The 14,795-nt window shown below is 37.3% G+C and overlaps 1 protein-coding gene across 1 annotated transcript in view; it reads left to right on the forward strand.

Annotated features, from left to right (window-relative positions):
• Positions 1 to 14,329, forward strand: part of LOC128639097 (phospholipase A2 inhibitor and Ly6/PLAUR domain-containing protein) — a 112,493-nt gene extending 98,164 nt beyond the window's left edge. Inside the window, exon 5 of the mRNA XM_053691249.1 lies at positions 13,271 to 14,329. Within this exon, the coding sequence (XP_053547224.1) occupies positions 13,271 to 13,458 (188 nt within the window). The 3' untranslated portion in view covers positions 13,459 to 14,329. The remainder of the gene's footprint in view (positions 1 to 13,270) is intronic.
• Positions 14,330 to 14,795: the final 466 nt, after the last annotated feature.

Genomic DNA, 14,795 nt, shown 5'->3' on the forward strand with positions numbered 1-14,795 from the left:
GTTAAGACGTCTCCCGGTAAGGTGATCTTCAAGGGGTTAGTGTTAGGTTTTTTTAAGGGGGGATTGGGTGGGTTTTAGAGTAGGGTTGGTTGTGTGGGTGGTGGGTTTTAATGTTGGGGGGGATTTGTTATTTTTTTTTACAGGTAAAAGAGCTGATTACTTTGGGGCAATGCCCCACAAAAGGCCCTTTTAAGGGCTATTTGTAATTTAGTGTAGTGTAGGGTAGGGTAGGGCTTTTTTTATTTTGGGGGGCTTTTTTATTTTGTTAGGGGGATTAGATTAGGTGTAATTAGTTTAAAATTCTTGTAATTTGTTTATTATTTTCTGTAATTTAGTGTTTGTTTTTTTTGTACTTTAGATAATTTTATTTAATTGTATTTAATTTATTTAATTTATTTAATTATAGTGTAGTGTTAGGTATAATTGTAACTTAGGTTAGGTTTTATTTTACAGATACTTTTGTATTTATTATAACTAGGTAGTTATTAAATAGTTAACTATTTAGTAACTATTCTACCTAGTTAAAATAAATACAAACTTGCCTGTAAAATAAAAATAAACCCTAAGATAGATACAATGTAACTATTAGGATGCTCATGCTGCAGTAATATGTCAAAAGGCTCAGTATTCTATAATCCCCATACGGCAAGAAATATAGTATTAGGGGTTACTATACCTGCCTTAGTACTTTTATAATTTATATGGTTAAATGCCCATGTGGGATGGTTTATATAGGTGAATCAACCCGTAGCGCGAAAGACCGCATAATTGAACATAAAAGTAATATACGTACTAAAAATCTAAAAGCCCCTCTTGCATATCACTTTGTGACTGCTGGCCATTCAATTAGCCAACTAAAATTTCAGATAATTGACCAGATTTTGTTGCCACATAGGGGAGGAGATAGGGAGAAATTGCTGAAAAAGAAGGAATCCTTTTGGATATATGAATTGGGGTCACTTAGTCCCAAGGGAATGAACAAGGAATGGGATCTATCTATTTTTCTATAGTTGTATATATTAGTTAGTCATTTGCTTTTTGCAGATAAAAATCATGTTTTTTGGTAACTACATAGATTAAAATGTTTCTATACACATATCAATTTTTTGAATAATGAGATGCATTTATATGATATGTTATGTTGCTACAATCTGTGTATGCATGTTTTTTACATTTGATGTATTGATAGGGTTAAATTCTCTCTATCGCCACCTAGTGGTGTTTAGGTATATAAAGGTGTGAGAATTGTTTGTTTGGCATGGCATGAATAAGGGATAATATCCCGAAACGTTGCCCATTATCTGTCTTATCTAATAAATATTAGATGTTTGCTGTCACCTTCCTGACTGTTTTTTTGTTATTGCATTGGACCTGTGAGCAGAGGTCCCGTTGGTGACGTGCATTTATCCCTGAGTGCTGACATTTTTCGTGTGCTCCAAAATATAAGGCCAGTTATGTAAGGAATTTGTAATTGCTTTAAAAGAATCACTTAACAGTGGGGGCAAATTGTACCACGCTATTGAAAACTTAGAATATAGTGTTTCAAAGAGGCACTCTTCATCTTCCTTGGGGTAAATTTGAGGTTGCCTCACAAACTCTGATTATGTCTACTATGCTTATGGTTCTATCAGTTGATACTCAGGGGCCGATTTATACGCTGTCAGTATTTATCATTGCACAATTGGCCGCTAGCAGGGGGTGTCAATCAACCCTATCGTATGAGATCATGCAGATTGATATCCGCTGCCTCAGAGGAGGTGTACGAGTTAAGGCCGCTGCTTCTTAACTCCTGCTTCCGGTGAGTCTGAAGTTTTGCGCGAAAACAATTACATTAGGGGCAACAAGGCCTTGTTAAATCGGCCCCTCATTGTCATAGTGATGACGAGAAGAACTAACTTGGCATTTGAACCTTCAACTGAACAAACTAATAACTATAATGCCCCATTTTAATATTAATTTGATGTCCTATTGTAGATCTCCAAGATGCCTACATTAAGATGGTAGCCAAGTTTTTGCCTATATATTAGAGAGGTATGAGGCGTCACATTTGACAGAGGACAATGCATTCTTTCATATGTGAGATATACAAAAGGTAGCGCTAGACAAGCAGCTATATAAGAAGTTAGAAGGTACTCTCAATAACAAACATACCTATAAACATCAATATAAAATACAATTTAATAAACCAGATAAAACACAATAAAAACCACCGGTGGTTAAAAAACAAAATAATAGTACATAAAAGTTAAAAACAAAAAACGCAAGAAGCAGTCCCAATAGGTAGCCGTAAAAACAGTTAAAAAGGGGAAGGGTACAAGCATGCTTTAAAGTGCACAATATGTTGATACATTATCGCCTAGATTACGAGTTTTGCGGTAAGGTGAAAAAGCAGCGTTAACAGGTCCTAACGCTGCTTTTTTACGCCTGTTGCTATTACGAGTCTTGCAGGTATAGGTGTACTGCACACTTTTTTAGCATTATTGCAAACCTACTTACGTAAATTTCGTAAAGGCTTTTTCTATGGGACATCCATAGCGCTGGTATTATGAGTCTGCCTGGGAGGCCAAAAAGTGAGCGGTACACCCTCTACCGCCAATATTCCTAACGCAGTTTAAAGTCAGTAGTTCTGAGTTTTACGCTACAAAGCTGTAGCATAAAACTCATAACTAAAGTGCTAAAAAGTACACTAACACCCATAAACTACCTATTAACCCCTAAACTGAGGCCCTCCCGCATCGCAAACACAAAAATAAAATTATTAACCCCTAATCTGCCGCTCCCGACATTGCCGCCACTAGAATAAACATATTAACCCCTAAACCACCACACTCCTGCCTCGCAAACACTAGTTAAATATTATTAACCCCTAAGCTGCCGCCCCTAACATCGCTGCCACCTACATTATACTTATTAACCCCTAATCTGCCGCCCCCAACGTCGCCGCCACTATTCTAAATGTATTAACCCCTAAACCTAAGTCTAACCCTAACCATAACACCCCCTAACTTAAATATAATTAAAATAAATCTAAATAGAATTCCTATCATTACCTAAATTATTCCTATTTAAAACTAAATACTTACCTATAAAATAAACCCTAAGCTAGCTACAATATAACTAATAGTTACATTGTATCTAGCTTAGGGTTTATTTGTATTTTACAGGCAAGTTTGTAGTTATTTTAACTAGGTAGAATAGTTACTAAATAGTTATTAACTATTTAATAATTACCTACCTAAAATAAATACACATTTACATGTAAAATAAAACCTAACCTAAGTTACACTAACACCTAACTCTACACTACAATTAAATAACTTACATAAATTAAATACAATTAAATAAATTAAATACAATTAGCTAAATTACAAAAAAAAAAAACACTAAATTACAGAAAATAAAAAACAAATTACAAGATATTTAAACTAATTACACCTAATCTAAGAGCCCTATAAAAATAAAAAAGCCCCCCCCCCCCAAAAAAAAAAAAACCCTAGCCTAAACTAAACTATCAATAACCCTTAAAAGGGCCTTTTGCAGGGCATTGCCCCAATGAAATCAGCTCTTTTACCTGTAAATAAAAAATACAAATACTCCCCCACAGTAAAACCCACCACCCACACAACCAACCCCCCAAATAAAACCCTAACTAAAAAAACCTAAGCTCCCCATTGCCCTGAAAAGGGCATTTGGATGGGCATTGCCCTTAAAAGGGCATTTAGCTCTATTGCAGGCCCAAAGTCCTAACCTAAAAATAAAACCCACCCAATACACCCTTAAAAAATCCTAACACTAACCCCCAAAGATTCACTTACCAGGAGAAGTCTTCATCCAAGCGACAAGATGTCCTCAAAGAAGCCGACAGAAGTGGTCCTCCAGACGGGCAGAAGTGGTCCCCCAGACAGGCAGAAGTCTTCATCCAGACGGCATCTTCTATCTTCATCCATCCGGCGCAGAGCGGCTCCATCTTCAAGACATCCGGCGCAGAGCATCCTATTCCAACAAAGTCTTCTTCCAGAATATCTCTTTAAGTTACGACATCCAAGATGGCGTCTCTTAGATTCCGATTGGCTGATAGAATTCTATCAGCCAATCGGAATTAAGGTAGAAAAAATCCTATTGGCTGATGCAATCAGCCAATAGGATTGAACTTCAATCCTATTGGCTGATCCAATCAGCCAATAGGATTAAGCTTGCATTCTATTGGCTGTTCCAATCAGCCAATAGAATGTAAGCTCAATCCTATTGGCTGATTACATCAGCCAATAGGATTTTTTCTACCTTAATTCCGATTGGCTGATAGATTCCGATTGGCTGATAGAATTCTAAGGGACACCATCTTGGATGACGTCATTTAAAGAGATATTCATTCTGGAAGAAGACTTCGCTGGAAGAGGATGCTCCACGCCGGATGTCTTGAAGATGGAGCCGCTTCGCGCCGGATGGATAAAGATAGAAGATGCCGTCTGGATGAAGACTTCTGCCCGTCTGGAGGACCACTTCTGCCAGCTTCGTTGAGGACATCTTGCTGCTTGGATGAAGACTTCTCCCGGTAAGTGAATCTTCGGGGGTTAGTGTTAGGATTTTTTAATGGTGTATTGGGTGGGTTTTATTTTTAGGTTAGGGCTTTGGGCAGCAATAGAGCTAAATGCCCTTTTAAGGGCAATGCCCATCCAAATGCCCTTTTTCAGGGCAATGGGGAGCTTTGTTTTTTTTAGTTAGGGTTTTATTTGGGGGGTTGGTTGTGTGGGTGGTGGGTTTTACTGTTGGGGAGGTATTTGTATTTTTTATTTACAGGTAAAAGAGCTGATTTCTTTGGGGCAATGCCCTGCAAAAGGCCCTTTTAAGGGCTATTGATAGTTTAGTTTAGGCTAGGTTTTTTTTTATTTTGGGTAGGATTTTTTATTTTTATAGGGCTCTTAGATTAGGTGTACTTAGTTTAAATATCTTGTAATTTGTTTTTTATTTTCTTTAATTTAGTGTTTGTTTTTTGTAATTTAGCTAATTGTATTTAATTTATTTAATTGTATTTAATTTATGTAAGTTATTTAATTGTAGTGTAGTGTTAGGTGTTAGTGTAACTTAGGTTAGATTTTATTTTACAGGTAAATGTTTATTTATTTTAGCTAGGTAGTTATTAAATAGTTAATAACTAATTAGTAACTATTCTACCTAGTTAAAATAAATACAAACTTGCCTGCAAAATAAAAATAAACCTTAAGCTAGATACAATGTAACTATTAGTTATATTGTAGCTAGCTTAGGGTTTATTTTACAGGTAAGTATTTAGTTTTAAATAGGAATAATTTAATGATAGGAATTTTATTTAGATTTATTTAAATTATATTTAAGTTAGGGGGTGTTAGGGTTAGACTTAGGTTTAGGGGTTAATAAATTTAGAATAGTTGCGGCGACATTGGGGGTGGCAGATTAGGGGTTAATAAATGTAGGTAGGTTGTGGCAACATTAGGGGAGGGAGATTAGGGGTTAATAAATATAATGTAGGTGTCAGTGATGTTGGGGGCAGCAGATTAGGGGTTAATAAGTATAATGTAGATGGCGGCGATTCCGGAGCAGCAGATTAGGTGTTAATAAGTATAATGTAGGTGTCGGTGATGTTGGGGCGGCAGATTAGGGGTTAATAAGTGTAAGGTTAGGGGCGTTTCGACTCGGGGTTCATGTTAGGGTGTTAGGTGTAAACATAACTTTAGTTTTGAGTTTTACGCTGCTTTTTGGCAGGTGTTAGACTTTTTCGCATCCGGCTCTCCCCATTGATGTCTATGGGGAAATCGTGCACGAGCATGTACAACCAGCTCACCGCTGATTTAAGCAGTGCTGGTATTGGAGTGCAGTGTGGAGCTCAATTTTGCTCTACGCTCACTTCTTGCGTGTTAACGCTGGGATTGTAAAAATCTGTAATACCAGCGCTGTAGGAAAGTGAGCAGTGAGAATAAAGTGCAAGTTAGTACCGCACCCCTCATAACGCAAAACTCGTAATCTACCCGTATGTTTTTTTTCAGGAACAATATCCAGAGTTACTGACTCTCACTGCTACTCATACCCGGAATACAAAATCCTCATTCAATGATTTCTCCGCTACCTTCAACCTTCCTTGTAGGTTCAGTTACCCTCAGGCACAGTGGTCTCTATCCTGCTCCTCTAGACCCTGCCGTCCTTACTTCCGGGTCACGTGGTGTATTCTTACCAATCCGGAGTGCGGATTACTGGGTTCCAAGTTAGAGTGTTTATAGCCAAAATGTTCAGGTTCCTGATACATACAGTATACAGTACAGTAGTTCAGTGCGGTTTGGTTTTCCCTTGACAGAGCGCTCTGAAGCAAGTATATGAAATGGCTTGTATAAATCCTCAATATCTATGCATTTCAGCTATACAGCCTTTCTCAAAATGTGACTTGTATTACCCATGATGTCCCTAGATGACCCTAGCCCTCGTTTCAGTGTACAAAAAATCAAAATCAAGGTACCTGGGGTGGGTGATATGCTTTATTGTTGAGGTTACATGGAGGATTGTAAAGTAGCTTATCAAGCGGTCAATCACATTCTATTGGCTATCAGTTGCCAAAAATTATTTTTTGCATTGGCGAAATTTGGGGCCAAGTTTATTGAGTGAGCACAATTATATATCATATAGGTTGTTAAAATCCCACTGCCATGAACAGGTTTTCAACCAAAAAGCTCTCGAAATGGACTTTGAGTGTTAACTACATGCTTTGAAACTGACACTACAATAGCATATACTCAAGGATAAAGCAAAGCAATGTTCAACGCACTCAAGGTTATAGCAAAGCTCTGTTCATGGAACCTCTTTGTTCACTCTTCAAGTACAAAACTCCTAAATGTGTGACATTAACCTATTGTCATCACAAGACACCCTCAACACTCAGCATCCATATGAATGCCATATATATCTTGGCAGGATGGATATACTTCTATAGGCACTTCAGGAGGCCAACATCTACAAATGGTGGGATTTTCATATCTGATTGTATTTCTCACTCACACTGGCGTAATTGTCACAAACAGTACTGGTGTTATTGAAATTGTGTTTTTACAGAAGATCACATAATCATGACTTTCATATATAACTATTGCAATACGTTTTCATTCGTACCATTCCTAATCCATCTAAATCCATCTATTAGGTCGCTGGTTTGGGCAGCGTTTGAGAACTTTCAGGAATTTGTTTTAAACAAGATTTATTTCTAGTTTATTAAAAGCCCAGTCCCATTGTGGCACCAACTGTACACAAAGGGGCTGATTTATGAAAGTGCGAGCGTACATGATACGGTGTATCGTATCATGTCCACTGCAGATCGATAAATGCCGACAGTTTACTCTGACGGCATTTATCATTGCACAAGCAGTTCTTGTGAACTGCTTGTACAATGTCGCCCCCTTGCGGGCATTTGGTTGCTTGCAGGGGGTGTCAATCAGCCCGATCGTTTACGATCGGGCGGATTGATGTCCGCAGCCTCAGAGCAGGCGGACAAGTTATAGAGCATTCAGAGCTTGATAATTCGGCAATTTAAAATATATTTTTTTACAGGATTTTCACTTTTAAACGGTAAACTTTAACCATGCTTCCTTGCTGCTTCATATAATTTTAAGAGACCTTTAAGTGAGATCTCGCAATTGTGAACTTCTTTTTTATAGAGGACGGGCCTCCATGCATGCTATGTCCAAACTCTGTCACAACAGTGCATATATTATTGAACTTGTAATCTGGAACTAGAATTTTTTGACAGTGAGTTCAATAATATATGTTCAGTCGTGAACCTTTTTAAATTTAGCCACGACTAAGCAATCTCCTGTAAAAACACAATTTTAATAACGCCTTTACTGTTTGTGACAATCACAACAGTGCAAGTGAGAAATGTAATCAAATATGAAAAATTAAATTTGAAATCAGGCCATTTGTAGATGTAGTACGTGTCCTGAAGTGAGTTTTCCTGCAGATGCCCTTAGTTGTACATATGCACACTCTATTTATAAAAACAATGGGTTACAATGCACAGGTGGATAGATTCCAGGTTGCTTGAAACCGGTGGGTGTGAAATGTAAGTGGCTCCGAATTGGGGTTTTGCCTATGTGTTTATCCAAAATTATGTAAATCCTAACAGGTGGACAAAAAATGTTACAGGAATGTCTAGAACCTGAATTCAAAATATAAGACCTGTGGTTGTGCCTATGTGTTTATCCAAAAAGGGTGTAAATCCTAACAAGTGAAAAAATGTGAGAAAAATATTGCAGGGGTGTGTGAATCTTATTTTCAAAATAAACAATGAATTCAAAATAAAACGATATACAAGTGAATTTTTGACAAATCAACTAATGCATACATAAAGCATAAATAGAACCAAATAAAAACAACAGCACAACTTTAACGTGTGTTCAAATGTGTTTCTGCTTGCAAACTGTGATGTGATGTGAACAAATATCTATTATAAACACTGAACAGTGGCAAAACTTTGTGATTGGATTGAAATTGAACACAGGCTCTAAATTGATACCCTAAAATGCAAATCTAAAGGGCTCAGAGTTGCTGAGCTAGATATAAGGGACTTGCTCAAAGAGCCTCGAGATGTTAATTAACCCCTTAACGACCAACGACGTATGGGGTACGTCCTGCAAAAAAATGCAGTTAATGACCAAGGACGTACCCCGTACGTCGTTGGTCTTTAAAAGCAGTGGAAGCGATCCTGATCACTTCCAACTGCTTTCATGTTATAGCAGTGATGCCTCGATATTGAGGCATCCTGCTATAACATTTTTTAGCCGTCCGATGCAGAGAGAGCCACCCTGTGGCCCTCTCTGCATCGGCCATCAATGGCTATGTTCGTTGGTGGGTGGGAGCTGATCCAGGGAGGCGGGTGGGTGGCCATCGGTGGGAAGGGGGGCGGGATCGAGTGCGCGCGTGTGCGCGCGCGTGCACGTGTGTGCGCGCGGGAGTGGGAACCCTACACTATGGAACAACAAGTAAGGTGGTACTTGGTGGGAGAGAGGGTGGGAACATTATACATTTTAACGATCTGGGAGGGTGGGAGGTTGGGGGTTGAGGGGGGGCAGCTACACTACAGAAAATAGTAGTTTTAAAATAATAAAATAAAAAATTTGATAAAAAACATTTGATTTCAAACTGGGTACTGGCAGACAGCTGCCAGTACCCAATATGGCGCATAATAAGGCAGAGAGGGGGCTTAGAGAGCTGTTTGGGGGGGATCAGGGAGGTTGGGGGCTAAGGGGGGGATCCTACAGAGCAGAATTATTATTATTTTTTTTTTTTAAATCCCCAAAAAACTCTTATTTTAGTACTGGCAGACTTACTGCCAGTACTTAAGATGGCGGGGACAATTGTGGGGTGGGGGAGGGAAGAGAGCTGTTTGGGAGGGATCAGGGGGTGTGATGTGTCATGTGGGAGGTTGATACCTACACTAAAGCTAAAATTAACCCTACAAGCTCCCTACAAGCTCCCTAATTAACCCCTTCAATGCTGGGCATTATACACGTGTGGTGCGCAGTGGCATTTAGCGGCCTTCTAATTACCAAAAAGCAAAGCCAAAGCCATATATGTCTGCTATTTCTGAACAAAGGGGATCCCAGAGAAGCTTTTACAACAATTTATGCCATAATTGCACAAGCTGTTTGTAAATAATTTCAGTGAGAAATCTAAAATTGTGAAAAATGTAACGCTTTTTTTTATTTGTTCGCATTTGGCGGTGAAATGGTGGCATGAAATATACCAAAATGGACCTAGATCAATACTTTGGGTTGTCTACTACATTATACTAAAGCTAAAATTAACCCTACAAGCTCCCTACAAGCTCCCTAATTAACCCCTTCAATGCTGGGCATAATACACGTGTGGTGCGCAGTGGCATTTAGCGGCCTTCTAAATACCAAAAAGCAATGCCAAAGCCATATATGTCTGCTATTTCTGACAAAGGGGATCCCAGAGAAGCATTTACAACCATTTATGCCATAATTGCACAAGTTGTTTGTAAATAATTTCAGTGAGAAACCTAAAGTTTGTGAAACAATTTGTGAAAAAGTGAACAATTTTTTTTATTTGATCGCATTTGGTAGTGAGATGGTTGCATGAAATATACTAAAATGGGCCTAGATCAATACTTTGGGATGTCTTCTAAAAAAAAATATATACATGTCAAGGGATATTCAGGTATTCCTGAAAGATATCAGTGTCCCAATGTAACTAGTGCTAATTTTGAAAAAAAGTGGTTTGGAAATAGCAAAGTGCTACTTGTATTTATTTCCCTATAACTTGCAAAAAAAAACAAAGAACATGTAAACATTGGGTATTTCTAAACTCAGGACAAAATTTAGAAACTATTTAGCATGGGTGTTTTTTGGTGGTTGTAGATGTGTAACAGATTTTGGGATTCAAAGTTAGAAAAAGTGTGTTTTTTTCCATTTTTTCCTAATATTTTATAATTTTTTTATAGTAAATTATAAGATATGATGAAAATAATGGTATCTTTAGAAAGTCCATTTAATGGCGAGAAAAACGGTATATAATATGTGTGGGTTCAGTAAATGAGTAAGAGGAAAATTACAGCTAAACACAAACACTGCAGAAATGTAAAAATAGCCTTGGTCCCAAACGGACAGAAAATGGAAAAGTGCTGTGGTCCTTAAGGGGTTAAAAGAGACCATATAACAACAGTGGGTTAAGAAACGGATGATATAACATAAAATGCTTAAAAGTCCAAATAAATATTCAAATTGGATAATAAGAATCTTGCTATAGTCTATCTCAATATGGATCCCAACTGCTGATTATGTAGAAATCTTCTTGGGCGGTAGTTAACAAATAATTCCAACTTGCAATGTTGTCCCTTACCTTCCAAAAAAGGAAAGGCAAACAATAGTGCAGATGGCTTCTTAATGTGATCACAATTAAAATACTCCTTACCAGTCAACCGGTTTCGGTCTCCACTGACCTTTCTCAAGTCAGTGGAGTCTTGAGATTCGAATTTTAGGGTATCAATTTAGAGCCTGTGTTCAATTTCAATCCAATCACAATGTTTTGCCACTATTCAGTGTTTATAATAGATATTTGTTCACATCACATCACAGTTTGCAAGCAGAAACACATTTGAACACACGTTAAAGTTGTGCTGTTGTTTTTATTTGGTTCTATTTATGCTTTATGTATGCATTAGTTGATTTGTCAAAAATTCACTTGTATATCGTTTTATTTTGAATTAATTGTTTATTTTGAAAATAAGATTCACACACCCCTGCAATATTTTTCTCACATTTTTTCACTTGTTAGGATTTACACCCTTTTTGGATAAACACATAGGCACAACCTCAGGTCTTATATTTTGAATTCAGGTTCTAGACATTCCTGTAACATTTTTTGTCCACCTGTTAGGATTTACATAATTTTGGATAAACACATAGGCAAAACCCTAATTCGGAGCCACTTACATTTCACACCCACCTTTTTCAAGCAACCTGGAATCTATCCACCTGTGCATTGTAACCCATTGTTTTTATAAATAGAGTGTGCATAAGCGCTCCTAGCATTCACATATTAGAATTTAAGTTTTATGCGATAGACATTATTTGTTAGATTTTTTTTTTATTTTTTTTTTGTTATTAATTGTTCTACAAGCATTTTTAAATTGTTCCAAGTGTTTCAATATATATTTTAAAGTGTAACATGGATCCATGACTAATTGTTGTATAATTTTAAATGTACCAACTTTTTTATCTTATGTATTAAATCATATTATTTCAACCTATTGTTACCTTTGGTATTTGACTATCTGCCCATAGACCCTGCCTACGTTGTTTGGCGCTCTGATATCCAATCTTAAAATTTAATCCACCCTTGGCAACTAGGTGTCAATTTATTAGAGCTGGAGGTCTGTTGCGTTATATAGTTGGCGCTTAGTTGTCACCTTTCCACTTAGTTGTACATATGTCAAGGGACGAAAGGAGCTTTAATAAATTAATACCACCTATGTTAACAAACCTGTAGAATTGCTCCAGTAGCCATTGCAGTGTGTTTAACATAGGTGCAATGTATAAGATTGTTTAAAAATAGCTGTGAAAAAAAGGCTTATAGGTGGCAGATAAGCTTTTCCAAGGACTTACCAAGTGCCTTGAGGTGCCAAAAGTCAAATAGTCTTGAAAAGTAGTTGAGGTGAGCCAAAAACCTATAGTGATTGGAGTTTTTGGCTCCATAGGGTGAATAGGTCTTTTTGGAGTGCTTAAAAACCCTTGTGTGAGTGTGAGAATCAGCCAAAACTGATCTACTGTTATTGTGTCACATTAAAAAGTAGCCTAGGCTACTCTCATACAACTCTCATACAAGTTGTGAGTTATGTGTTGGCCACAAGCACAACACATAACTGCATTAAAAAGGTAGTAAGACTTGGGGGCCGATTTAACATGGGCCAAATGGCCCCTAATCGCCCTGTTTCCGTGCAAGCCTTCTTAAGACCGCTGCTCCTTAACGCATACGCCTCCTCTGAGGCAGCAGACAGCAATCCGTCTGATCTTGTACGATCGGGTTGATTGACACCCCCTGCTAGCGGCCCGAATCTGCAGGGGGCGGCATTGCACAACTGTATGCTGTCGGCATTCAGCGATCATGTCCGCCAGACATTGATAAATCGGTCCCACAGAACTAAAGTTAAGTGTTAGGGCTATAAGAGAAGTATAATTAAACACATGTAAAACATATTAAAATATGACACTCATGTTTATACATATTAAATATAAAATATATGTCTTATTTAAAGGGACAGTCTAGTCAAAATTAAATTTTCATGATTCAGATAGGGCATGCAATTTTAAAATTTCTAGTTTACTATTAGCATCAAATGTGCTTTGTTCTCTTGGTATTCTCTGTGGAATGCTAAAGCTAGGTAGGCACATATGCTTATTTCTAATCCCTTGAAGGTGGCCTCTTATCTCTGTGCATTTTGACAGTTTTTTACAGCTAGACAGCGCTAGTTCACTTATGCCATATAGATAACATTGTGCTCACTCCCGTGGAGTTAGCTAAGAGTCAGCACTGATTGGTTTAACTGCAAGTCTGTCAAAAGAAATTAAATAAGGGGTCTTAGAGGTGAAGGGGTTAAATCACATTATTTTGTGGCAAAATGTCTTTTGTAACAGTGGTCACTTAATGCTATATCTCCTGTTTTACTTATACAAACAGCACAATTCTAATTAATTTTCCAGTTATAAAATAAAGTATGTTTGTTTTCTTTCAGAACCTGTATCCTCGACCACCGTTGTACGTGGTTGCGCAACACCAAATTCCTGTGTGGGTGATACCACAGAAAAAGTTGTTGGCACTCTGAGAACAAAAATCGATATCTCCTGCACAGACGGAAGCATCAGTCCTCACTACAACCTGCTTCTTCTGATATTTTCTATACTAAATTTTTTTCTGAACTAACATGCTATGGGGTTGATCACAATCCTTTAGAAAAAAAACAATTCAAATGCTTTATCTAAAAAAAAAAAAAATCCAAAGATTTTAATGGTGGTTTTTTGTATGAAAACAATAGATAATTTTTTCTAAAGTGCTGTGATCAACACCTAATGTGTGTAAGAAATTTGTGAACATACAGTATAAGCACTGTATCTGCATGTCTTATGCACTGTAAATGCATTGTATATATTGGAGCTTTCTAGTGGGGCTATACTGTCTATTTTGTTAACGGGACACTGAACCCACATTTTTTGTTTCTTGATTCAGATAGAGCATGCGATTTTAAGCAACTTTCTAATTTACTCCTATTATCAGTTTTTCTTAGTTCTCTTGCTATCTTTATTTGACAAAGAAGGCATCTAAGCTAAGGAGCCAGACAATTTTTGGTTCAGAACCATAGACAGCACTTGTTTATTGGTAGGTGAATGTATCCATAAATCAGCAAGAACAACCCAGATTGTTCACCAAAAATGGACCGGCATCTAAACTTACATTCTTGCTTTTCAAATAAAGATACCAAGAGAATGAAGAAATGTGATAATAGAAGTACATTAGAAAGTTGCTTAAAATTGCATGCTCTATCTGAATCACGAAAGAAAAAATTTGAGTTCAGTGTCCCTTTAATATAAAATATTTATATATCTATTATTTATTTTATTATTAATAATAATGGGGTCATATTTGACTGAGGCCTTTTTAGCTCTTTTTGTGGATGAAAAGGTCACTTTACGATTTGACGCAATCACAATAGTGTATTTTCAGCTATTTCCTGTCCTGCAATCTTGTTTTTGGCTCCTCAATAAAAGCCCTATTTTTACCATTGGGCTGAAAAGTTCTTGATCAAAATTCATTTTCTAGATGATTTTCAACAACTTTCTGAGACCAGTTTTGACTTTTTAAATATGACACCTTAAAGGGACAGTCTAGTAAATCTATACTATAATTGCGTTTGTAATGTCCATCGCCGTCGGCAGTTGCGCACGCATCCTCAATGGAATGTTGGCAGTGCGAGGACAAAATAATTCACCTGGATGCAGGATTCTTTCACCACCCTGCCATTTTCGGAATCCACCTGGATACACCGTAAGCTGCATCCTGGTGGATGCAGCAAAGGCAAACGAAGCATTACAAAAGCAACAACTAACCGCCCACATTAAAGTATTTAAAACAAAAAACTAACCGCCCACATCAAGTATTAAAAAAATCAAAAAACGCCCGCATCAAGTATTTAAAAAAAAAATACACCGCCCACGCGAAATATAACAAAAAAAAATCCTACGCAAAGTATTAACTCCTAAACA

The sequence above is a fragment of the Bombina bombina genome, chromosome 8, assembly GCF_027579735.1.
Source record: "Bombina bombina isolate aBomBom1 chromosome 8, aBomBom1.pri, whole genome shotgun sequence".
Classification (NCBI taxonomy): Eukaryota; Metazoa; Chordata; class Amphibia; order Anura; family Bombinatoridae; genus Bombina; species Bombina bombina.